The sequence below is a fragment of the Protopterus annectens genome, chromosome 14.part0 (assembly GCF_019279795.1).
Source record: "Protopterus annectens isolate FY-2018-M chromosome 14.part0, PAN1.0, whole genome shotgun sequence".
NCBI lineage: Eukaryota > Metazoa > Chordata > Ceratodontiformes > Protopteridae > Protopterus > Protopterus annectens.
The window spans coordinates 1,141,957,086-1,141,984,747 of NC_056748.1; the positions used below are offsets into that span (position 1 = coordinate 1,141,957,086).

Here is a 27,662-nt window from a genome sequence, read left to right on the forward strand (position 1 = left end):
TGACCTGCCAAATCACCAAATTTATCTGAAACAGCAATTTTCAGTTAAATATGCTCAAGAAACATGCCCTTAGTCAGCTGGGCTTTAGACAGCCCAAATGACTGCACAGGATGCCTGCAGTGGAATGTTATATGGTCACTCAGAAATCTAGCCAGGGTTTTCCGAATATCCCTGTAACATTTATTAGGTATTTTGTAAGTATGATGTGATGAATATTGATGGCAAAACACATCGATTGTCCAGAATAATTGTGCTCCTCTCCATCAGAGTATTCTACTAATAACTAGCCTTGTATCTAGCCTTGTCTGGGGTCTAGCCCTCTGCTGGGGTTACTGTGAGAGCAGCAACTACCTCATTCAGAAATCAGTCACATTAATCGCTTAAGCTGATCATTGTCCAGCCAGCCTTTATGTGCATAGGTCCATTACTGAATGTTCATCATCTGCAGGTTTAATGCAAAGTAGAAATATCTAATGGGTATCTGTATCCTGTTTCTCAGCAGTTCATTTTCATTAGCTGTACATACACCCCCCTTTCACAAAAATTTCTCCTGCATCTTTATCTGACATCATGTAGTTATAAATCAAAAAGGTGACATCCCCTTATGTTATCTAGGAAACTGGTTATCGGGGTGATGGTCAGTTTTGCTGACTAAGTGACCAGCTATGTTCTTTAGGCAAATGGTGTGTGTGTGTGTGTGTGTGTGTGTGTGTGTGTGTGTGTGTGTGTGTGTGTGTGTGTGTGTGTGTGTGTATATCTATATACATATATATAGATATATATATATATATATATATATATATATATATATATAAGTTCCCTTCAGAAGCTCAAAATACTGAAATCTCAAATTTCGGTATCTCTAGCCTAAGAAGCAGAATCCACAGAACAGCGAAAATTTACAAGCGCAAAATTCAAAACCTCGAATACTGGAGGTTTTGAGTTTCGCGCTTCTAAACATCTGCTGCGGTCATGTCTTCAGGTAAGTATGTGTTTGTGTTAAGGGGTTTGGGTAGGGGCTGTGGTGTGTGTCAGTGTGTTTTGTTGCTGTGGTGTGTGTGCGAGGAGGATGTAGCTTGTGTGGTGGTGTTTTGTGTGTGTATGTAGTGCGACCTTGGAGTGAGAATATTTAAGTGGGGAGGTGTGGAGGGCGCAGGGGTCTTGCCCCCTTGCTTTCATGTAGTAGACAGATTGTGTGTGTTTGTGTGGAGAATGGTGTGTGTCCATGTAGTAGTATGTGAAATTCTTAACCTCCGGTATTCGAGGTTTTGAATTTCACAGTTTTCAGTTTTCGTCGTTGTGTGGATTCGGCTTCTTAGGCTCGAGATACTGAAATTGGAGATTTCAGTATTTCGAGCTTCTGAAGTGAATCCCTATATATATATATATATATATATAGATATATATATATATATATATGTGTGTGTGTGTGTGTGTGTGTGTGTGTGTGTGTGTGTGTGTGTGTATATATATATATATATATATATATATATATATATGTATATACATATATATATATATATATATATATATATATGTGTGTGTGTGTGTGTGTATATATATATATATATATATATATATATATATATATATATATATATATATAGAAAAAGACTGGTTTGGAAGACAGGAATTATAATGCAAATTAGTGTTATTATTATTTCCTTGCTAATGCCCACTGTTAAGTTATACATCCATGTGTAAAAGCTTGTATATGTGTGCCAACAGTGATTCAGTGTGACATAAGTATTGTCTTTTTTTGTTTCTTTTTTCTGCAGTTGGGTGACTGTGGAGTTAGTGTTTTTACATTTGTGGGGGCTGTAGGGGATTGTTCCCCCCTGCAAAAAAAAAAAAAAGACTTTTGGAGACTTATTTAGTGTACGTGGCACTTTAATGAATGGTGTGAACACTCGATCACTCACTAGATGCCCTATTTTCATAAATTCCTTGTTCTGGTAGCCCACTAAACCTGTGGTATAAGGCTTGTAAAAGGAAAGTAAAAAAAAAAAAAAAAAAAAAGCTGAGTTAAATAGGTCTTTCATACCTCCTACAGAGACCTAATCCATCAACCTCCTAGCTAAAAGACAGTCCTGTTATGGATATCAACTCCAGTGCTAACCAGTCAGATGACAGTGACCTACATCTTACTGTGAACCCAGACAATTTAACCAAGTAAGCAACCGTAATAGCTGTCATTCCAACCTAAGCCCCAGATGGAGCAAGATGATCCAGTTTTTAAAATGTCATCAAAATGGCTAAAGGATTGGGTTTTGTAAGTTTAAGTTTTAGACCTTCTTTTCCATCCCTGTCTTCAAATAATTTCAGGATTACCATTGTATCATGCAGTCAGTATAGTGTTCCAGGTCTCCGACTTGCTACTGCAGGTGATGTTTTAGCCATTTCTGGTATATTTCAGCAGCAGATTCATTTTCCACAAAAATATTGTCTCAAGTGTTCCAGATAATGTGTCTGAAATTATAAAGTAGAAACAAATGTCAACAGTTCTGAATTACATTAAAACTCGGATTTGTTAAAAAAACAAAAACACATTAAAGATTTCAGACTAAAAGTAAATATTCAAACATTTTCATATACATCTATGAGCGTAAGCCAGAAGGTAAAATCACATTTGGTGCAAATGTTTTTGTGGGTGCAAAAACCGAAACATGCACAAATAAGTGAATGTTCATTTTTGTGAATCACTTATGGTTGAATTTAGTTTTTTATAATGTAGGAAAGCAGGAGTGTGCAGGAAAATTAATATTTGAATAAAAAGTTGTTGCTTCTACAGATGTGCAAGGCTGTGTCACAGCAGCTGGTGTGAATATGTAGGTGTTTGTGGGTTAGGTAAGGGGATAGATAGACCCAGTGTTGTGCATGTTTTGTGTTTATATTCTGTGTCCTTTAGTCTTGCATAGTGGTACTGTTAGTAGAAGGGTTTTTAGTAATCTAGTGTGTAGGGTTAGGGACAGGGGTTACGGCTACTGTTAGGGTTAGCACACGAGTAGAATGGTGTGGGGGGGTGAAGCCTTTCCCTGGGATTCAGTAATGCGTACACCGTTCTGAGTGAACAGACAACACAGGTTAACTCACACCTTCTTCCTCCTAATTTTAGTTTTCCTACTGATATTCTTGCAGCTTTAAATATTGACAGGGATTTATAAAGGTTACCACAAACTGTAGACTACATGTATACTTAGTGTAATCTTTCTGAGTGACTAGAAAGCACAAACAATGTGGTAAGAATGTTCTTGAATACATATCGTGTACACTTAATGTAGACTTTATTGGATCTGGCCCTATGTTTTTATGTATATGAATAGAAGGCGGAATGTGAAGTAAAGTCATTCACATGAATTCATCAAGCCTAAAATTGTCATCTGTTATCTAAGATATATCTCTAGCACTGACAGGATAAAGAACATGGATGATGATTCTAAAAATTATATTTACCTGAACAGCAAGAATTTAGCATTCAAGATAGATCATAGGAATTATCTTTTCTGTTCACTCTATCTCCTGGTCCTCCAATCACAATAAAGTGCATATTTCCAACAGCCTTTCTAAGGATGTAAGTTATATTTACATAACCATATCCGGATTGCTTTTTTTCTAGTAGTACATTTCATATATGATCTCTTGTGTACTTAAGTTATTTATTTTTTCTCATAATGTCCAGCCTTATCCCCTTTTTGAGGCACTGGGTGCCAGGCTGGCAACTCGACACCGTAAAAATCCACTGCCAATCATAAGCGGACCAGTGACCTGCTATGGTGACCCCTAACCGGGAAAAGCCAAAAGACTTTTAGTAATTACATTAATTCATTTCCTAAGTGGAGATGTATATTGATTGTTATGTACCTGTATACAGACTTTTTACAGGATACAGTTCAGTAAGCAGTTCTAAACAAATCAAATGTAATACAGTCAAACGTGCATCTTACTGTAAGAAACAAAGTAAGCCATACCAAATGTACTTGTAACAATCTGAATGAAGCAAAAGTGAAAAAATTCTCCAGTTACAAATGTATACTGGAGTAAAATTCAGACTTCTTTCTGCAAGGTAATGAATATGGTGAATCAAAACAGTAACAGACTTGTACGGAAGAGAAATGATAGTAGATCTTACATGAGCAGATGGAGGGAATAGGTTTGTTCCAGCAGCGCTCAAAAATGCTGCCCTGTAACATTTAGTAATAACATATAGAAACAGTAATAGAGTAACACACAGAGTAATTACATTTCTGTGTTTGAATGGAACTTGATATAATGCAGTGTAAGCAAATGGAGCTTTTCCTCATGAGGCCTCCACTGAAATTGGGTATTATCCAGTCCGACTTCCCCAGTAAACAAAGACAAATAAATAATAATAATAATAATAATAAATGTTTCCTGAATCAGTAGTAAAGTAAAATATATCAGAAGGGTTTGGAACATCTTGGGCAGAACAAGGAAAGGATGAAACAAGGAAGGAATCAGCTGTGTGAGGTCTAGTTGCAAGAACAAGAAAGACCTTAGAGGCTGCAGGTCATCTTTTATCTGCAGCTTTATATACAGAAAGAGCTATATCCTGGTGTCCACCTGACTACTTGCAAGTTGTGGATAAAGACTGGTAGTTAGCTTCGAGGACATTAAAACGGGAGAGTGTAGAGTCCATACTGGAGATGTATGGGAAGTCTGTGAGTTAAAGACATGCATGGGAAGTCTCTGAGTTAAAGACATGCAGAAGAAGAAATTGACAAAGTCTGTACAGAAAGAAAAGCTTGAAAATTTGGATTATGTGGGAAGCCATTTAAGGTAGCAAGAAAGAACAGCAGTAAAAACAGTCTCATCTTATCACTTCTGTCTTGCAGTATCTGGAGTATGTTTTATGTTACTGGAAAAGGCTAGGCCCACTTCTAAAATATAATTCCTGGAATGAGGGCATAAAGCATTGTCCACTAGACTTTCTTCCACTTGATTGTTTGGCTTGTTACATATGTGACTAGGAGATGAGGTGAAAGTGGTAAGGTCTGTTTTAAGCTGAGGTTAACAATACTGACACTTTTAAACACAATTACATGTTTGTAACGCATTTCACCTGAAAGGTACTAGAGCTGGCCTTCAGATGTTTACAGATAGCAACTTATGTTTTACCAAATTTCTAGAGGTTCAGCATTAGTGCATTGTAAGTACTTCCTGGCAAAGATGTTCCTTTATTGCAGCTGGATAATGATCGACACAATGGATAACAGAGTCATCTGCATATAGGGAGACAAGTATTGTAAATCTAAGAAGTACAGAATTAGAACTTCAAGCCAGGGAAGGAAGTTTACCATTGCCCATAACCTGCATTTCCATTATTTAACTAACTAGTCAAAAACAGTTATCTAAGTAGACAGGACTAGTTAACAAGCTACCACAGACCCAAACTGTTCTAGTGCCCAGACTGCCATGTGAACAGCTTAAAAACAGAACTAGAAATCAAACTATGCAAGTTTCTCTCCAGAGTATTTATTAAATGTTGTGCTGCAGAGAGAAATACATTTGAAGGTCATTTCTGTCTCCATAGCATCACTCATCAAAGTATGTTTGCGTTTTTTACTTAAAGGCTTTCTCTGCTTTTTATTACGTGATGAGGACTCTGAATGCCAGTGATACTCCATTGCCACTCCATGAAATCAAGGAAAGAACAAAGGTTTTCTGCAAGAAGACATGGCAGCAGGTAAGAAAATCTACAGTAGCATACAGACAGTGTCTTCAGGAGGGCCTGCAGTCCTAGAATTCATATCATTAGGTTGTAGCTGTGATGCAGTGTAGAATAATACAAAAGGTTATTTATTTTGGAGATGGGAAATCCCCAATTGAATTATAGGCTTACCAATTTGGCTGCATGGGAGTATGTCCAAACACTAGTAGCAGACTTTGGAAATAGCTGGTTTGGATAACTGTTATAATACTGTGGTAATCAAGAATGAATGCATTCTCTGTTTCAGAGATCTGGCCATGGCTATATGAAGTCCCATGCTTTGGACGATAGATCAAAGGTGAAAGCCCTGCGGTCTTGGAGGGGATAATTTTGTCTTATAAACTGAGACGTCAGACCAGTAGTGATGATCATTTATTAGATAGTCTTCACAGAAGATAATTTTATTGTCAGCCATTAATAAATTTATATCTCAAATCTTCCCCAACCTACTTGAACCTAGCCGAAGTTTGAAGTATTTATAAATTTTCATCCAGGTGTGTTCCTCAATTGCAAGAGAATTCCATAATTCAAAACTTTGGTTCTGTATTAGTTGTAAGATTCCCTGCGGGTTTGGGAGAGCATGTTTTCACATAAACTCTTGTGGAGTCATGCAACAGATTGTACTTATTAGCTGCAGAGAGGGACATAGCGGAAGTGTTAAAAATGAAAAGGACAGAAATAAGAAGGCAGTTGCTGAGGTTTGTATGTTGCATAAGGAAACTGGGTGTGTTTGGCCTAGAGATTTTTTATTACTACTTTCCATTTTTCTGTAAAATGAATTGCATGAATGTACAACATACCCTTTCTTCTGCCTCATATTTCCTAATTGTTTGGTAATTTTTGCCTTTGAAGGTCAAACAAGAGAATGCACATGTGAAAGAGAAGTACTTGAAATACTTGATGGAGACCTGTTTTTCTGCCAATTACATTCTCATGCTGCTAGAATATGGTTACAAATTTTCCAATGAAACTTGGGAGAACATTGAATTCCGTAGAAAGGTAGGCATTTAAGTTGTTTTGGTAGATGCCAAACATGTGAACTGAGTGTTCAATGAGTCTGATGTTATGGGGATGTTTGGGACTTCACTTTGTATTTTTATATATGTAACATATATTGGGTGTTTAGGTACTTGAGTATTTAGCCAGTAGCAATACTGTTGTACTTCTAAGTAATATGCAACACTGAAAAAAAGGTCAACAGAAAAGAGAAAGACATAGGTTCAGAGGTAGGTACTAGGCTATTGGCCCTAGGGCCTGTATAAGCCTAGCCAAAAAGATACTCTGTCTTTCACCACCCAAGAAAATTATTTTCTTGTACCCCTTTGAGCACAGCCACAGAGTGCTAATGAGGAGCTTTGTTTGATATAGATAGGTAGTTTGTTCCGGAGTATGGAAAATCTCTGGGACAGGAATCTATCCCTCCAGCATGTTCTGTTTATTGTGGTGACAAGGTTTTGGTCCCTAGAGTGTGTAGCTCAGAGGGATTGGGATTTCTTTAAGTGCAGCATGTCCAACAGCTCTGGGTTTGACATAGCTTTGTATGTTAGGCAGAGATCACCTCGCGGAGTAGGCGATATGCGATGGAGTAAGTCTGGAGTTTTTTGAGACTGTCTGCGTAGGGCATCTGTTTGAGGCCGGTAATCCTCTTAGTGAGGTATTTCTGTGGCCTTTCCAGTTGTTGTAGATGTCTTGTGAGGTACATACCAAAAGGGGCATTGTACTCTATAATGGGTCTAATGAGTGATGAGTAGAGAGGAACAATGATCTGGATGAGAAGCCTTTTGTGATGAGGTGTGCCACATAGAAGGATTTCCTGACTACTGTGGCAATGTGATTATCAAAGGAGATACTACTGTCCACCTCTATCCCAAGGCCTCTTATCACACTTTTGGTGTTAAGTAGACTACCGCCTATGTGGTAGTTCATGGGTACAGAGTTTTTACCAAAGGGGATGACAGTGCAATTTTTGGCATTGACCTTGAGGCCATGGCTTTGACACCAAGCATCTGTCTCAGTGAGGCCCTTTTGTAGGATGTCCACATCGTTAGGAGTTTTGATTATGGCTCCTAGTTTGCAGTCGTCAGCAAACTTTGCTAGCCAAAGATCACCTGTGTTAGCCTGTACTTCAGAGAAGTAGATACCAAACAGGAGAGGACCCAGGTCTGAACCCTGTGGTACTCCACTTGGCACTGGTCTGAAGTCAGATTTGGAGTCTGCTACTTTTACAGTGTGGGTTCTGTCAGTGAGCCAATTGGCAACCCATCTTGTGACATAGGGATTTATACCTAGTTTAGTGAGTTTATCTATAATTCCAGAGTGGGGGATGGTGTTGAAAGCCTTGGAGAGATCTAGATAGGCTGTGTGAACCACCTTACCCCTCATCTACAGCTTTGGTGACTGCTTCAAAGAAGTCTATCAGGTATAGGAGACATGATCTACCTTTTACAAACCCGAACTGGATGGGGTCCAGAGTTTGGAGATTACCAATGTCTTTGTTTATAAGTTCCATGAAGATATGTTCTATGGCCTTGCAGACCAGGCTCATCAGGCTAATGGGGTGATAGTTCCCGGTGTCCATGGTGGCTCCTCCTTTGTGAAGTGGGATAACCGTCACTGTGCGCAATTCAGTAGGCACAAAGTCTGAGGTGAGGCTATGATTGAACATGGTAATTAGGTGGGGTGACAGTTTGTTTTGTAGTTCATGTAGAACGCAGCATGGGATGTTGTCAGGTCCCATGGATGCTGTGTTCTTGGCTTTGGAGAGTGCGTTTTTTACCTGTGCAGCCATGATTACAGGAACTTTGCATTCTTCCGGTACAGAGATGGGCCCTTTTGGTGGTGGGGTAAAGTTAGCACTGAACCTATCTGCCAAGATGCTAGCAATATCAGTTGGTTCTGTATATATTTAGTGTCATTGTGCTGTAACTCAGAGCAGATCTGAGTGTTGCCATTGACATTCTTGACATAGCTATAGAATGCTTTGTGGTTGTCTTTAGAATCAGTGGCAATTTTGTTTTCGTAACTAGCTTTGGAGGATTTTATGAGGGATCTCAGCTTCTTACTGATGCTGATCAGGGAGTTCTTCCAATCATGGGATTTTATTCTTTTTTGCAACAGTCTCTTTCTTCTGTTGTAGAGTTTGTGTATGGCAGGGGGCCACCAGATTGGCTTCCTTTTTTTGAGGATAACATCTTGGTTCTTATAGGGATAGCATGATCCATGCACTCATATAAGTGTTTATAAAGTGCATTTGTGTAGGATTCAGCAGTTGTACCTTTATTGTCCATCTGCATGGGTGTTGTGAAGTCTGCCACTTCTGTCTTAAGAAGCGTGAAGTTGGCTTTGGAGAAATTTTTTACAGTGGTTTCCTTAATGGGGGATGGGGGTGGGATGTGGATGTCTAGGGTGATTAGCTTGTGGTCGGATCTGACCAATGAGGAATTGAGCTCTGGTGTGGAACACAGGTCACCCATGTTGGTAATGACCAGGTCTAGGATACTGCTGCCCCTGGTGGTGGTGTGGATAAGTTGATCCAAGGCTTTGGAATTTGTGAATTCCAGAAAACGTTGAGCAAAAGAGTTGGTACACGAGTAGTTTTCCCAGTTAATGATGAGGTAGTTGAAATCACCCATTATTAGGGTGTTGGGTTGTACCCTAATATTTTCCAGTGTGTCAAGAAATGAGGAGTCGGAATCCTGGGGCCTGGTGGGGGATCTGTATCAAGCTACAATTTGGATTGCGGTCTTGCCCAGAGTTAGCTGCACTTGAATAATCTCGGTTGCATTATGCTGAGCAACTAGCCTGGAGGTGTGGATATCCTTAATGAATATGGACATGTCTCCGCCTTTAGTGTTTCAGTCCAGCTTAGGTGGCCGAAAGGTGTTGTATGAATTATAGCCTGGTAATGCAGGGGTGCTGTCTGGAGCCTTGAACCAGGTCTCTGTCACTGCACAGATATCAATGTTCTCCATTTTAAAGAGTGCCTCAAGTGAGTGCATTTTGAGGTTTAGACTTCTAGCGTTGTGTAGCATTACCCTCAGATTTTGCTTGCTTGTACCTGTTACGGTGGTGAATTTGTCATTTGAACCTTGCCTAAAAAAGGCACTATAGGGGTGGCAAGAGCCTTAGCCAGTATCCTAAATCCCAAGGGCGACAGGTGCAAGCCATCTCTGGCAAAGCATTGTGGTCTGAAACATGTCATCCCAGGCAGACAGATACTGAATCCCCTTAGAATGACACCAAAAGCTTAGACAATTGTTGAAGTCTATCATTTTGTCCTTGTACTGTGGTATCATTCTGGGTGATTGCAGGATGCTACTCAGGGCTAGGGTCATACCTGCCTGGGCTACAAGATCAGAAAGCTCCTCCATGTCTCTTTTCATGTAGTCCAGAGAGGTACGTCTCAGGTCATTCACACCAACATGGACAATGACAGAGTCATATTTGTACTTTTTGTGGAGTGACCTGAGTGCATGCGTTATGTGGCGGATCCTGGCACCTGACAGGCAGCTAACAGTAACTTTCACCTTGTTTGGCCTGGTGAGTGGAACATCAGTGTGCCTGACTATAGAGTCACCTATGACTACAGTGTTGGGTACGTTGTTATGCCTTATGGGCTGTGGTTGAGTGGCACACTAAGTTTGTGGGCTATGTGTCATTTGGGTTGTGTTGGAGGGGTGGAGGTTGCTTGCATTTCTGCTCTGCAGGTCTCTGTTGCTTGGGTAGATTTTTATTGAGAGCCTCCATGAATGTATGTGTCTGTTTTGTGTTTCTGTGTGTGTGTTTTGGCGGTGTAGGTTTTGAGGGACTATTTGATGAGTGTGGTGTGGTGCAAGTGTTTACCTTCTTCTCTTGACTGTTTAGTCCAGTCTTGGATGAAGAGAGCTTTGCTTCAAGTTTGGCTGTATAACTGCATCTCTCACAGGTTGTAGTGTTGGGTGGTAGGAGGAGAGGGTTGTTTGTGTACATAAGGCAATTGCTGCATTGCCCCAAGATGCCCAGATTCATCAGGTAGACAGGAGAAAACACCAGGAGCTGACCCTTAGACATGCCTGGATAGGTGCTTATTTATTAAGTACTAAAAACTGTTTTCCTCTAGACTAGTGAGGAAAATTGAGTGCTGTAGTAATTTGTAGATTATTTAGTGCTTACAACAAGTTCTGAACAAGTGCTGAGTGCTAAAATGAAAAAAAAACTGTATAGTTCTAAGGGAAAATTTGAAGAGCAGACTTTATGGTGCCGGGAATACTTTAACCCAAGCTAAGCGTCGATGCATAAAGTGTATTTTTTTAATAGTAGCAAATTGATTTAAACAAATTAACCAATAAAAAGCTAAAAACTGAGCCCCGTTCCAGCAGTCTTCATTCAGACAAGTTCCAACTGCACACTCCTGCCACTAGGGTGCAGGGGAGCCTTCTCCAAAAAAGATGGCCTGGATTAGTGCTCAAGTTATAAAAACAAAGCCAGATCCAGCAGGCCTGAATCCAGTCTATGCTACAGCAAACAAGGCACACCAATTTCAGAAAGAAACAGTTCAAATAAGCAGGCACAATAAGCCTTTAACCAGAAGTTCCCAGCTCAGAAGGGCAGAATCTAGCCTCTCCTCCCACAAGACTGCAGACCACAAACCTTCTTAATGTAAAACAACTGGTCTGAAGCCCAAGTGCTTAAACCAAAAGGCTTAGAACAACAGTTACAATTTATTTGGGCTACTAACAAGCTGCAATAAGTGCAGCAGAATGAATGCAATTAACTCTTACTCTGAACAGTATGTAGCATAAAACTGTAATGCATGACAGTGATACTTGTAAATTGAACTTTCTGTCACAGACTGCTGCTGCCACAGCTCTTAACTCTTCCTGGTTTTACAGAAAGTTTCTGATGTTGCCTCTTATTTTTGCTCTCCCCCTCAGGAAAGTTCTGATTTTCAGCTAAATAGCGGAGGATTATTGTCGATAGTTATTGCTAGGTATTACAGTTTTTTGCTCCATACTGTTCAGAGTACGAGTTAATGCAAAGCATGCTAAATTAACTATTTAAGTGCATTAGAGTAACATTTAAAAATGATCTATGAATTTTGGCCATTGAACCCTGTTATCAATTGATTCATCTCAAATTCTTTAGTAAAGACTTTTGAGAGTTATGGCTAACGTAAATAAAACAGAGTGTTTCAGAAGGGCTCAAGTATGCTTTTATCCTAGTATGACTGAGTGCTCATTCTTCCATCATATTAAGTACTTTGAGGATGCAAATTTCATGAATAATGAGATAAAAAGTTGCTTTATTTTCATAAGCAACTTTTTTTCTCATTCTTTGGAAGATTCCTTCATCAGTGAGAGCACAATTTGGAGTCCTGCTTTTGATTTGTACATGTGAATCTCTTTCCTGTAAAACTATCTGCATCACCAGACAAGAAGACTGCATAGTTATGTGCTTGTGTGTGAGTTTTCTCTTGTCATTTTGTACTAGCCTGTTTTTAGTCCTCTCAGCTGGTTCTGTGTAATGGGTACAGTATGCACTCCATTTTAAATTCTAAGGCTAAAAGCAGATTCCAGGGAAATAATTGGTTTCCATGCATGCATGCTGCATTGTTCTGTGCATGCTGCATTGTTCTGTGCATGCTGTTATGCAGTTGTAAAATTAAGGATGCAGTACAGATATTATATGTAAAACTTTTCTGCATACCTTTATGCCTACATTATCTACCCACATGGTCCATGTGTTGTGTATCTTTAAGACAGTTTTCATTGCTCAACTCTTAACATCTTTCTTTAACAGTCCTGTACTAAAATGTACTTGTACTAATTCATTTGTAAGATTATTCCAGCTGTCTTTTGCAACTCTAAGGCAATGAATATTTTCTCGTAGCTGGATTTCAACATTTATGTGGTGGATAAGGATCTGTAGTGCCAGTAAACATTTCTCTCTTTTTAGATGTTCGTATTTTCATAGCTCTGAACAACTTTGCTCAGGAAATTTGTACAAAGCCAAAAATAATGGAAGGAAGCCCAAAAATCAAGAACATTTTCTTAACTATTACTCTAATTTGATCAAAAAGTTAATAAGGCAACATGTTTTGAATCAGCATGCAATTTCTGAGCAATAAGAACTATGAAACTCTAATGGCTGGCGTTATTAATTGACAGTAGTGCTCAGTGATTTACCAGGAAATTTAAAAAATTGTAATACACATGGAAAAGCTGTGAGGCAAAATGAAGGAGAGTTGAGAGGTATGCATATTCCGGCGATATGTTCCTCAAAGAACTGCAGAAGTAGTCACTGCATCACTTAGCTATTTATTTCCTCTGGACCACTTTCATCTCGTTGACATTTCGTTTGTGCCTTCTTTCTTCATGAAATTGATATAGTAATTATTTCAAGTGGGGTTTACTTAGTCAACTCTTAAGGCCCTAAAATGTGTTGATTACTGTGTTGTCAACAATTGAATATTCAAACATTTTAAATAAAGTTCTCCTAATGCCAGATCTATATCATTTTGTTGAATGACCAAATTGTCAAAACCAAATCGTTGACAAATTGTTCATTGAAACTTTGACTGAGATTGTGGTACAGTATGGATAATGGAATTTGCCCTCTTCCCAACTGTAGTGCAATCTCAGAATTGGTAGAAATAATTAGCAGGAGGAGTGGTGGCCCCCTGAAAAAATATTGTTTGTGTTGCTTCTGGGTAGTGTTTGGGCTTATGTTGTTATTCACAAACTGAATTGTTGGCCATATCTCAACCATATGGATTTTGACAATTTGGTCGTTCGGTAAACTGACTAATAATGCCATCATCTCAGTATGTGAAATGATAGTGGACTGCTGTACTCTTAGTATGTCATACTTCAGATGAGACTTTAAACTGAGATCTCATCTACCTGAGTTGGTGGTAGCTCTGCAGGATATAAAAGCTCCCGTTACACCTATTGAAAAGAGTAGGGGGGGGGTTCTTTATTAAAAACATTTTATTAATCATATTTTATGTTATGCCACCAACCTTTCTTTCTCTGTTTTTTATCTTTTTAATAGTTTCTGCTGCATTCCATACTTTATTAAACAAACCTCTTTAGTTCTTCCCTGCCATATTTGAGACACAATTGCCACGCATGTTTATCTTTCATCCTGTTGTTTTTCCTCTTGTTCATAAAATCAGTTAAAAATATTTACCAGTTTGACTTCTTCCAACCAAATCCACCTCTCTTGTCTGTTCAAAACTTTTCATAATTTGACCATTCTAGGACATTTAAAAAACATATTCCATTGTTTCAGCCTCTTACATTTAGACACATTCTAGTTTGAACTGCTTTATATTTAATTTCACTGTTAATATTTTAATCATTAATCTCCACATGAAGTCTTGCTCCTCTTCTCACATCTCCTTCTTTTTTTTTTATTTTTCCAATTTATCAAATAGATCCACATAAGTTATCATAATTTCCTAATACTATAATGCCTAACTTTTTTATCCTTTATACATCAATTTTTCATTCCATAATTTTATTTTCCTCTCTTCCCATTCTGTTTTCCATACATTCTTAACTCTTTTTCCTACCTTTGATTTCTTGCCAAAATGCTATACACTTAACTTCTAAATTTCATGTTACAAATTTATCATTCTCTCATAGTTTGTATTCTTCAAAATTCCTTGTAAACAGAATGATACAATAAATTCTATCATTTTTAATTCAGTTATCCTTTATTTTATTTTATATGTAGTTTCATACTACTTACAGTTCAGAGTGTGAATGTTAAAGCAAAACATGATGTTCTTCATGTTTCATTGTTGCAGTCATCACCTGTGGGTTATCCTTGCTGTGGTAGCCCTCGGCCGGCCCAAATACCAGAGTCAGTTTTTTTTTTTTGTGTCAGCTTCAGTCGCCTGTAGTCTGACGTCAGTTCATCAGTACTATAAAGCAAGGCAGCCGATATCATTACATCAGTCTTTCTTGCCGTGGAGCCTGTAGCAGAAGCAGTTTGCATGAGTGCCGGTCGGTCGCTACCAGAATTCGAATTTTCAGCTGAAAACATCTAAAGCTAAGTACCCTGTTGGGGATCCTTTTTTCTTGCACTAACCGATGTCCAAAAAAGTTAATTGTCTCACCTGTGGAAAGCAGATCCCACACCGAGACTTCCATTCTTCCTGCATCACTAGTTTAGGCCCAGACCACAACCTCCCCCATTGCTGGTTCTGTGCCCTCTTTAATGCGAGAATGATTCGCCATAGAGCTCTTTTTGTCGACAGTTATTTTCATGTTCCATCTTCGCATTCAGATATGGCATCTGTCAGCAAACAATCTGTGGACATTCAGAAAAAACACAGAAATAAAGATAGAGACAGATCACACAAGGCTAAGCCTTCCAACAATGCTACCACTATGCAGGTTGTCTGTTCTCCGGAATTCAGTGAGGCGCTTTTGCATCCCCTGATGCCATATTTGATATCTATGCAAGCTCTACCGAGACCCTTTCAGAGTCCACAGAAATATTCTTCGTCTTCTGAGCCTTTGGCTGTCTCTACCTTGGTTGGGTCCAGAGCCATGACGCAGGCACTGGCCTCCGAGGAGGCCCTTCGCACTACCAAATCTAGACAGAAACTGATGTCTTCTCTTCCAACCACCGTTTCTCTCAGAACAATGGATTCTCTCAGGCCTAGAAGCCAGGCCAGTCTGAGAAAATCTGCTTCTAGCCACCATCTTGTTACTGCTCCACAACCCCAAGCACAAATGCTTAAAATGGCGGAGGATCTCATCTCCTTTATCTGGGGTAGTCAGGCCGCAATTTCTAAAAGGAAAAGGCACCCTTCTCCAGAAATTATTACTGAACAGGATTCTGAGGAATCTGACTATTCAGTTTTTGAAGAGGAACAGCATCCTTTAACTGCTTAAGAGGATTGAGATGCAGAGGAATCCATCCCTTCTGCCTCCCCTCCAGAGGACCTTTCCTTTGGGGAAATCCTTTACTCCCTCAGGGAACATTTCCAATGGGAATCACAGAACTTCCCACAGTCTAAGAAAAGGAGAGTTTCTGGACCTGCCCCATTACAGACCCATGGCCATCCCCCCTATTTTGGAAGTGGTAGATGATGTGTTCCATTAATCCAGCTTATCCCCTGATGCCCTCCCTTCTGCTCCCAGTAAACCTGACAGTTACTACAGAGTACCAGACTCTCTCAAATACCTGTGCAGGAATTCTGCTGTAGACCCAGAGGTCATTACACAGGGACCAAAAGGAGCTAAGACTAGTTTGGCCAAGAACCTCTTCCTTCTGACAAAGGACTCCAGAGCTCTGGACAGATGGGATACAAAAGTCTATACCTTTGCAACCTTAGCTATTAGAGCACTCAATTGTCAGTTCCATATGTTAAAATATCAACAACACATCTTGGAACTTTTAAAACAGAAAATTGCTACCTTTTCTGACTGTGTCAATTCTAAGGAGTTAGCAAATTTAATGCACTCTGCTTGTCAAGTGGCCAAACACCCATTACAATGTGGATATGTTGCGCTAGAAGCTTCTAGCAGGGCAGCAGTGACAGGATCTGTTATTAGGAGACACGCATGACTGAAGGAGCAACATCTCCCTGATCATTTCAAGTCTAAACTTATTGATGCACCCCTAGATAAGGAATGCCTGTTTGGGGAAAAAGCAGAAGAGGTGCTTAAAAAGATGGAAGACAAAGTAAAATCTATGCAAACAGTAAAAGATTCCATTCAGGTACAATTTCCCAGGTTCAGCAGGAACTTTCCCTCTAAGCACTGGGCCTTTCCTGCACCTAGCAAACAGGGCCAAGGTAAGCCCCACAGGGACAGATCATCTGGGCTCCTATCCCAGGGCCAGCAGAGAAGCAAACAATGGACCACTTCCATCTCTAAGGCAGGGAGTTCTAAGCCAATCTTCTATGGCAAACACAGTGACTCCTCCCCCTCCCTCTGCCCTCCCTTCACTCATCAAAAACTAGGAGGAAGGATCTTCCTCTTCAAAAACAATTGACTTTCTGTAACAAAAGACCAATGGGTATTAAACAAGTACAAACTCTCATATCCCAGGGGGCAGTAGAACCTGTCCCCTTAGATCAAACAGGCAAAGGATTTTATTCCAGATTAGTCCTTGTTCCCAGAAAAGAGGGGACTTGGTGCCCCATCCTGGACCTCTCCATTCTGAACACCTCCCTGGTGGCCCCCAGATTCAAAATGCTTACTCTGCAGCAGCTGCTGCCTATGCTAACAAAAAAAGCCTGGCTAGTGACCCTAGACCTAAAAGATGCCTACCTCCACATCCCCATCAGGGAATCATGCAGGAAATTCCTGCACTTCAGAGCAGGCTTACAACACTTTCAGTTCTCTGTTCTGCCCTTTGGCTTATCTATGGCACCCAGAGAATTCACCAAATGCTTGGCCCCAGCCAAAGCCTTCTGCAGACAAAGAAATATATAGATTTACCCTTACCTGCATGACTGCCTTATTCAGGCAGAGTGCAAAGAAATCTGCTCCAAGACCTTCTCTTTGTCAAATCACTCGTGACTTCCCTAGGGTTTACCATCAATGAGAAAAAAATCAAAGCAAAACCCCACCAGGAAGATCATTTTCTTAGGAGCTCTGCTAGATACAGCATCCCAAATGGCCTTCCTATCTCCAGAAAAGCAGAGTTTCCTGCCTCTCTACTTTACCCAGCTGGCTTCCAGAAGTCACCTCACTGTGAGGATGTTCCTGCAAGCCCTGGGATACATGACATATTGCATCCTTCTCATTCCTCTGGCCAGGCTTCACATGAGGAAACTTCAGTGGTATCTAAAGAACCTTTGGTGCCAGCACTCTCAAAGGGGGCCAGTACCGCCCATCTTTCCATCCCCCTTATCTTGGGTTACCTAGCCGAGTTGCTCAATAGTGGCCTCTCTCTCCTGTATACATACATACATGCCTCAACCATTTCTGCCCATTTCAATTCAGACCCACCCTCTTCTCTCATCTTTTGATTAAGCAATTCCTCAGAAGTCCTCCCATGCCACCCTAGGACCTGAATTATGTTCTAGAAAAACTAACATTACCTCCTTTCAAACCTGCTACTTCTACAGAATTGAAATACCTCTCCTGGAAGACTGCCTTCTTACTAGCTATCACCTCAGCCAGAAGGGTATCAGAGTTTCAGGCCCTCATGGCTGTTGAGCCCTTCATCATTTTCCATGCAGACAAGGTAACCCTGAGGACTAACCCCTCTTTTATGCCAAAGGTGGTATCTGATGTGACCCTCAACCAGGCCATACACCTACCCACCTTCTTTCCCAAACCTCAAAACAAGGGGGAAAGGGTTTACACTCACTAGACGTGCACAGACAACTCAGATACTATCTGGCCCACACAAAACCTTTGAGAAAACAGACCAACTTCTCATCAGCTTTGCCCCTGGGGCAGAGGGGAAGCCCCTCATTTCCAAACAAACCATTTCCAAATGGATATCACACTGTATCCATTTTTTCTACAGACTACATGGGACCCCCCCCCCCCAAGTCTGTCCATACTCATTCCACTAGAGCAGCCTCCACTTCCATAGCCTTCCTCAGAGGAGTCCCCACCAGAGACATCTTGGAAGTTGCCACCTGGACCTCTGTTCATACCTTTACAAAGTATTACCACCTACCTCTTTTTTCTAAGTCTAGGGCAGGGTTTGCCTCTGCAGTGCTGCAGAGCCTGCTGACCCATGTCTAGGACTCTAACCTTTCCTTCCACCCCTCCCTCAGCCTAGGGAATCTTACCACAGGTGATGACTGCAACAGTGAAACATGAAGAAAATAGTACAGTTGTGTACACTTACCATAAATGTTGATGTTTGAGTGTATTCACTGTTGCAGTCCTGGCTTCCCTCCCTCCATCCCCCATATAGCATCTTCCCCTAGGGGGACATAAGCTTCCCACAGTGTTTTTTTGCCACTAGGACCACTTTTCTTTATTTCCTTGTGCTTCTGATGGATTACGGCAAAAAAAAAAACTGATGTAATGATGTCAGCTACCTTGCTTTATAGTACTGACAACCTAACATCAGACTACAGGTGACTGCAGGCAACTGCTGCCAATGCATAAATAATTGACTCTGGTATTCGGGCTGGCTGAGGGCTACCACAGCAGGGATAACCCACAGGTGATCCTCACTCGAGGCACTCCTTAAAATGGAGAACATCGATATCTGTGCAGTGACTGATACCTGGTTCAAGGCTCCAGAGAGCACCCCTGCACTAACAGGCTATAACTCATACCACACTTTTCGGCCATGTAACCTGGACCGAAACACCAAAGGCAGAGGTGTGTCCATATTCATTAAGGATATCCACACCTCCAGGCTAGTTGCTCAGCATGATGCATCCGGGGTTATCCAAGTGCAACTAACTCTGGATAAAACTGCAATCCAAATTGTAGCTTGCTACAGATTTCCCACCATGGCCCAGGATTCCCACTCCTCTTTTCTTGATGTACTGGAAAATATTAGGGTTCAACCAAACACCCAAATAATGGGTGATTTCAACTACCCCACCATTAACTGGGAAAACTACTCGTGTACCAACTCCTTAGCTCAACAGTTTCTGGAATTCATAAACTCCAATGCCCTGGATCAACTTATTCACACCCCAACAGGGGCAACAATATCCTAGGCCTAGTCATTACCAACATGAGTGACTGGTGTTCCACACCTGAAGTCAACTCCTTGTTGGTCCGATCCGACCATAAGCTAATCACCCTTGATATCCACATCCTGCCCCCACCCCCCATTAAGGAAACCATGGTAAAAAATTTCTCCAAAGCCAACTTCATGCTTCTTAAGACAGAAGTAATGAACCTCATGGCATCCATGCAGATGGACAATACAGTTACAACTGCTGAATCCTATGCAAATGCACTCTATAAGCACTTACATGAGTGCATGGATCATGCTATCCCAAACAGAACCAAGATGCTATCCTCCAAAAAAATTAAGCCAATCTGGTGGTCCACTCCCATAAACAAACTGTACAACAGAAGGAAGAAACTGTTGCAAAAGAGAGTAAAATCCCATGAGTGGAGGAGCTCCCTGGTCAGCCTCAGTAAGAAGTTGAGATCCCTTATAAGATCCTCCAAAGCTAGCTATGAAAACAAAATCGCCACTAATTCTAAGGACAACCGCAAAGCATTCTATAGCTATGTCAAGAATCTCGATGGCAACACCCAGATCTGCTCTGAGTTACAGCACAAAGGCACAAAAATTACAGAACCAGCTGATATTGCCAACATACTGCCAAATAGGTTCAGTGCTAACTTTACCCCCCCTCACCCCCTAAAGGGCCCATATCTATACAGGAAGAATGCAGAGTCCCTGTAATCAGAACTATGCAGGTAAAAGCTGCACTCATAAAAAGCCAAAAACACAGCATCCATGGGACCGGACAACATCCCAGGCTGCATTTTACATGAACTTCAGAATGAACTGGCTCCCCACTTAAGCACCATGTTAAATAATAGCCTTGCATTAGGCTTTGTACCCAATGAATGGTGCACAGCAATAGTTATCCCACTCTACAAAGGGGGAGCCACCACTGATCCTGGGAACTATCGACCTATTAGCCTGACGAGCCTGGTCTGCAGGGCCATGGAACATATCATCATGGAACTCATAAACAAAGACATTGGTAACCTCCAAACTCTGGATCCCACCCAGTTCAAGTTTGTAAAAGGAAGATCATGCCTCCTGAACCTGATTGACTTCTTTGAGGCAGTCTTCAAGGCCGTAGATGAGGGTAATGTGGTTCACACAGCCTATCTTGACCTCGCCAAGGCTTTCGACACCATCCCCCATTCTGGAATCATAGCTAAACTCACTAAACTATGTATAAATTCCTAAGTCACAAGATGGGTTGCCAACTAGCTCACTGACAGAACCCACACTGTAAAAGTTGCAGACTCCAATTCTGACCTCAAAGCAGTGACAAGTGGAGTACCACAGGGTTCCGTCCCGGGACCTCTCCTGTTTGGTATCTACTTCTCTGAAGTACAGGCTAACACAGAAGGCCTCTGGCTAACAAAGTTCACAGATGACTGAAAACTAGGAGCTGCAGTCAAGTCCCCAAATGATGAGGGCATCCTACAGAAGGGCCTCACTGAGACAGATGCCTGGTGTCAGAGCAATGGCCTCAAGCTCAATGCCAAAAAGTGCAATATCATCCCCTTTGGTAAAAACTCTGTACCCATGAACTACCACATAGGTAGCAATCTACTTAACACTGAATGTGTGATAAGAGACCTTGGGACCCAGGTGGACAGTAGTCTTTCCTTTGACAGCCACATCACCACAGTAGTCAGGAAGTCCTTCTACATGGCACACATCATCATAAAAGGGTTCTCATCCAGGAAAAAAGAGGTCATTGTTCCCCTCTACTCGACACTCATTAGACCCGTTATAGAGTACAATGCCCCTTTTGGAATGTACCTCACAAGACATCTGCAGCAGCTGGAAAGGCCACAAAAGTACCTCACAAAGAGGATTACTGGCCTCAGACAAATGCCCTACACTGACCGCCTCAAAAAACATTAGCTTTACTCCGTAGCATATTGCCTACTCCAAGGTGATCTCTGCCTAACATATAAAGCTATGTCAAACCCAGAGCTGTTGGACATGCTACACCTAAAGAAATCCCAATCCCTTCAAGCTACACACTCTATGGACCTAAACCTTGTCACCACAATAAACAGGACATGCTGGAGGGATATATTCCTGTCCCAGAGACTTCCCATAGTCTGGAACAAGCTACTCATCTATGCCAAGCAAAGTTCCTCATTAACACTCTTCAATAAAAATCTTGATGAGTGGATGGGAAATAGGAAATACACCCCGGGGATCACTTCTGTGTCTCTGCTCATCAGTGGCACAGGAAAATAACTTTCTTGGGTGGCGTAAGCCAGGGAACCTTGTTGGCTAGGCTTACGTAGGCCCTTGGGCCGATAGCCTAGTACCTACCTATGACTGCAACAGTGAATATACTTGAACATCTACATTTATGTAGCACACAACTGTACTTTCTGTTAACTCTTTGAGTGAATTAGAGTAACATTTAAAAAAATGTCCCTGAACTTTGGCCTTTGAGACCCATTCCCATCTTCTCTATTTTTTTTATAAACTATCCCTCTTTTTAGAGAGTATAACCTTCAAACTCTGATAATGCTGAGAACTATCTGTAATAAATCCTTTCCACATTTCTAGGAAATTAATTACTGCTCTCAAATCGAGTAATTTCCATAACAAAATATTTATTAAATTATTTTTAACGTAGTTTAAACGAGTTCTATAAACTACTTATTTTCATGTACCTCCTACAAAATATCTTTCATTGCTTTTCCTCCAACTATTATCCCAAATACTTCAACTATTTCCAATAAATCCCTGTTTTATTTCACTCCAAATCCTTTACTTTTGTCATTATTTGTTCTTAATCCTACCCGATTTAAATACCTCTACTCTCTTTCACTACCTGTACCATCCAGTTTATATTTTTACTTCAACTGTTTTTATTCAATATTTTTAAAAAACAAAATTCAGTTTGTCATATTATTGTAAAATAAACATGTTTGGGTTAACAGCAAAATAACCATTTAAAAAACACATAACACATCAACACAACCAGTTTATATTTTTGACAGTTAACACTATATCATCAACTTCCATCATTAAATATATATCTGCTTCCTTCTTATATGTAAATATCACTTTTCCATATCTTCATAATCTTATCCTATAATGACATTCATTAATAAGGCAAAAACCTCTCTGATTAAATCATAACCTCATCTGACTCCTCCCTGAATTTTGATTTCCCCTATACCTATCCATCATTACACTAACTGTACTTTTTTCATATGTGACCTAATTAACTCTCTAATTTGTCAAACTACATTAACTTTTTAAAGTTTTACATATTTGCTCTCTCTTAATATTGTCATATGCTGTATCTATATCACATCTATTATGCTTTCTTCTTTAATAAAATATACTGTTTACTTTACCACCATCTCCTTATCCTGTTTCCTTTAATGCAAAACATCCCATCCCTCCACAATTTTCTATCACTTTTTCCAGCCTTATCTGTAGTGTTTTTATTAATCCTTTTTAGTCCAGATGAATTAAAGAAATTGGCTTCAAATTATTTAATCTTTCTCTATTCTCTTTCTTCCAAATCAGTTGTTTTATACCTTTGTATATACTTCTATAAACATTTATTCATTATTATTACCAACATTTTCTTCTGTTTTCCATCCAAATGTTGATAACATTTGTAATCTAGTCCATATAGTCCTTGCAATGAATTTTCATTTACCTTTCCAATAATTTTTTTTCACTTTTTCTCTCCTTAGGGCTTCAATTTTCTACTATTTATATATTTTTATCACCCAACTGCCATTCTCTTTTGGTCTATCTTCCCATATGTTTCTGATAAGAAATCTAGTACTTCTTGTTCAGTTTTTTCCTGTCCATGTACTAGCCCCCCCCCCTTCCTTTGTAATTATTTTTTTCTATTTTCATATTTTGCTTAGCTTGTTTGCCTAAAAAGATGAAACTTTGGTACCTTAATAAATTATTGTTTGTGTAACAGTACAATTTCTGCATATCTTTCTATCCCCAGGTTCTTTACTATTTCCTTTCACCACAATCTTTCCAAATGTTTCCTTTTCTCTTTTTTTTTTTATAAATATTATGCCTCCCAAATAATTAAATCTGCATCAAAACTTTCATGCAGTTTATAAATTGCCATCCTTCTTTCACAATTCACCGAACACTCAAAGTGACTACTTTTAAAGGGTGTGTTCCCTTCTTCTTTATTGAGTTTTTATTTTTCTCTCTTTCAATCTTGTACAAGTAGAACTTCATCCTTTTACTTTATACCATCTTAATTTCCCTTCTTTACTTTTCTCACTCTCCACCTTATGTAATGTACTTAGTGTGTACTTTTCCTTTTTCTTCACCCTTTGTATTTACTTTTACAGTTCTTCCATCACTTCTTTAATTTCCTCAGTTTTATTAGCATCCTCAATATCATCAGTCAGATATTTTGCCTTTCTCCCCTACCCTTTCCCACATTTACATCTTTTTCATTTCCTCACAATCCATGCACAATTCTTTTTACATTTATAACATTTCACTGTGCAATTTTCCCATCATGTCTTATTTCTCTGCATTGAAAACATAATTTTTCACATTGCCCAATCAAATATCTCACTGCATCATAAAAATTAGATATGTCTTTCATTGATCCTTGTACTTCAAAAACATCTTGCATCTTCAGTATTAATTACATTAAGTAAATTCTGAATTATTTTCATTTAATTTTTTTAAAGAAACAAAATTTCCAACCTCCCCATCCAAGTCCCTCTACTGCCTATAGTTTTATTACATCTTTTACATTTTGACACATTTCTTTCAAATAACTTTTCAATGTTTCCATTTCTACATATGTTCTTACATGCACAGTTTCTTTGTTATAGTGTTTCTGCTTTGTACTTTAAATATATTACTGTTCCATGGAAATATTTTATTTTGATTCACATCACTTCATAAATTTCTTCATTCTTCTCCAGTCTTCTTTCCCTAATAATATAAATGCATTAACTTTGAGTGCCTTTGTTCCTAAAGGCACCACCATATTATCCCAAATACCATATCTGTTTAAGGTTTTTATAGTGATTGCATTCTTCTCAGGTAATTTTCACTTGTCTCCTTAATACTCCCCCCTTGTCTTTTTGCTGCCACACTTGAATATGTCCTTTTTTCTCTATCTGCATTCTGGATCCTATCCATTATTTCTTCACACACTGCATCTCCACCATCCTCCATTTCCTTCTGCAATGGCATTTCCTGCAATACTTCATCCTGTAACCCTTCCAATTGCAGAGTTGTAATAACTACTTTGGCCATCACCTCCTATCACACTATCTTCAGATAAACCTTGCTAAAAAAAGCAATTCTGAATTTGTACCATCATTTTCTTCCTCAGTTTCATACTTCAAATTGGTAGGGGTACATTATTGAAATCAGTGAAAACACTGTCTTATTTCTTTCCATGCAATCGTATAAATTTAACATCCAATATACAAATTACTTACTGCTATCATTTTATATCACTTCTTCCTTTACGATTTTAATTTTTTACCTCATCTCTTTATTCCACAAGCACGTTCTTCTTTTTCTATAATTTCCTTCCTATCCCATTTCTTTACTAAATAATGCCTTCTTTGTTCTCATTTGTCATATTTGATAAATTATTGCCATATACATTTTATCTTTTGTATGTACAGGTTTTTCTACAGTAATCTCCAAAATACCTATAAGTTGCATCACTCATGTTTATTTTTTTTAATCCTTAAAATCACTTTTTTATGTTTATTTTCCAAACCTTTTAAAACTTGTTTATACTAAAAAAATCCATAGTTGCTCTTTGATCACACAATGCATTTTTGTTTACCCTATAATCTTTCCTTTCTCCATTCACTTGTACATTTCTTAACATCAATCTCCATATGAAATAATTTCTTCAATCTTCAAGAAATCTTGTCTGTGTTTTCTCTCTTTTGTATCATTTGTCATTTTTTTCATTTATACCTTCCTATGAATCAACATAAAAGAATTCCAACATACCTTTCTCATACCACAGCTTTCTTTTTTCCTTATTACTTATATTTATTTTCCATTCCTTGATTCATTTTCCCGTTCTATAACTTGTCTATTTTCCTTGGCTGTTATTCTTTTATTTCTTCTAATATCCTTCCCCATTGTTCTTGTATTTGTTTGTAACTTCCAAATCTGATTCCTAAAATTTCAGTTTATGTATTATTAAATTCACTTTCCATTTTATGACTTTTTTCTCCTAATACTTTACTTTTTCTTTTATTTATCTTTAACCCTACATAACACAACCATTTTTCCACTTTTTTAATTACTATTTCTTTCCAATAAATATTTTAGCAGTAATCTTAACATTGTCTGCATAATTCATAATAAAAGGTATTTCTGTTTCTCTGCAGTACCCGTATATGGCACTTACCCATACCATTTCTCACTTCTCCTATAGTTGCATTCATGTCCAAAGTAAATAAGATACTACTTATCAGACATATTTGTCTAACACACTTTTGTCCACAATTGTTCCCCTATATTCCATTTATTACTCCAGTGCAATTATTTTCCTATCCAGTTTTGAATAATCTAATAGTTTTTTTTTCTCTATTTTATATTCATCCATAATGTCCCCAATTATTTTCTGTCTGGATTATCATATGCCCTCTCTGCATCACATTCTGTCATTCTTATGTAAATCTTTTTCTTCTGTAGTATTATTTGCCACATCTTTAATAATTAACATTTCTTTAACCTGTCTTCTTATACCATGTTCATACTTTTCCTTCCTAGTTTGTATTATTTTCATACAAAATGTGAAAATTATTCATCAAAGTTGTGTTTCTCCAATTATCTAATACATATGTACCCCTTTCCATATCAACTTAATGATTTCTTTAAAAATTTCTTCATTTACTGTTCCTTTTTTCATCCATTCATTAAATAACTTGGTTAATGTTTTCTTTTTGTTTGTTTTTTTTTTTTTTTTTTTTTGTTCTTCTGACATATTTTTATACCACATATACTCCAAATCATCTGGGGCTAGCATTGAATGTTCATTAACCTTTTTAATGCCTCTTTTTCTTTTCCTATATTCTATCTTCTTTAAATTATTCACTTAAATATCCAATCACCTCATTTTCTATCTTAACTTTATGTATTATTTTCTTGTCCTTATTTAACTTAATACTTTCTATCACCATATTCTATTAACTTTATTACATAACTCATTATTGTCCTTATTTAAATTAATACTTTCTATCACCATATTCTATTAACTTTATTACATAACTCATTATTGTCCTTATTTAAATTAATACTTTCTATCACCATATTCTATTAACTTTATTACTTAAGTCATTACAACTCAGTGCACCTCCAAGCGTTTCTGAAGTTACCTCCTACTGCGCCTCTAGGCATCAAATATTGCTTGTTTATATTTCAATTAATAACTCCAATACCATGCTACATACAAGGTATTAGAATATTTTATCTTAAAGCATACACAATGGCATACACAACTGTATTGATATTTGACCTCTGTTGGTGAGTGTTTGTTAGAACTGTAAGATGATAACTTCATTTTTTAAAGGTTCAAGCCACACCTACCAGCAGTTAAAGGTACACTCTCACAAGAGCTATACTGGAGGGAATGAGTTAAAAGGGCATTATTTTTTCTTTCTTTCTTACCTTTTACTAGCAATTTGTAATGTATTCTGCATTCTTATTCCCTTTATATAGTTTCCTTTCTACCTTCAAATATCGTCCATTATTTATACCTACATTTTCCAACATTTTTCATTATTTATATACATTTTTCTTAAATATTTCCTTGTTACTTCTATATTAGGCATCTTTAATCTTTCTTTTATATTGTAACAACTGCAAAACGTTATTGGTTTATGTCCTTCCCATATTATCTTTGTTTCATTTTAAAATGACTTTTTTTTATATGTACTCTGTTCATTTATTTACTTTTTTTCTATCCTAATCACTTTCATTTCTTCGAGCCATTGTCTATATGCATTCATTAGCTCAAAATTCTTCTTTTATCTTTCCTCTTCCTTTTTCTTGCTTAGCATTGCAGTACATAAGACAATCTATTTGTCTTTGTAAAATCTTTTTCTTTATTTTTATTTGTCCTATCATTATCACTTCTCTTAACTTTATTATATCTTTTGTCATGTTTCCTTTTTGTTTTCTTATATTACAGTTAAAATCTCCTAATACCCAATGTCCATATTAACAACAATGTATATTTTTATCATTTCAAGTAACTCTTCCCTTTGTTTTCTTACCATATATATAT

The 27,662-nt window shown here is 38.4% G+C and overlaps 1 protein-coding gene across 6 annotated transcripts in view; it reads left to right on the top strand.

The window, feature by feature from the left end:
• ENTPD1 (ectonucleoside triphosphate diphosphohydrolase 1) overlaps positions 1-27,662 on the top strand; it is a 1,310,478-nt gene that overhangs the window by 1,265,975 nt on the left and 16,841 nt on the right. For all 6 annotated transcript variants that reach the window (XM_044056932.1, XM_044056929.1, XM_044056930.1 and 3 more), the window contains exons 8-9: positions 5,591-5,704; positions 6,581-6,727. In XM_044056932.1, coding sequence (XP_043912867.1) covers positions 5,591-5,704; positions 6,581-6,727 — 261 coding nt within the window. The remainder of the gene's footprint in view (positions 1-5,590; positions 5,705-6,580; positions 6,728-27,662) is intronic.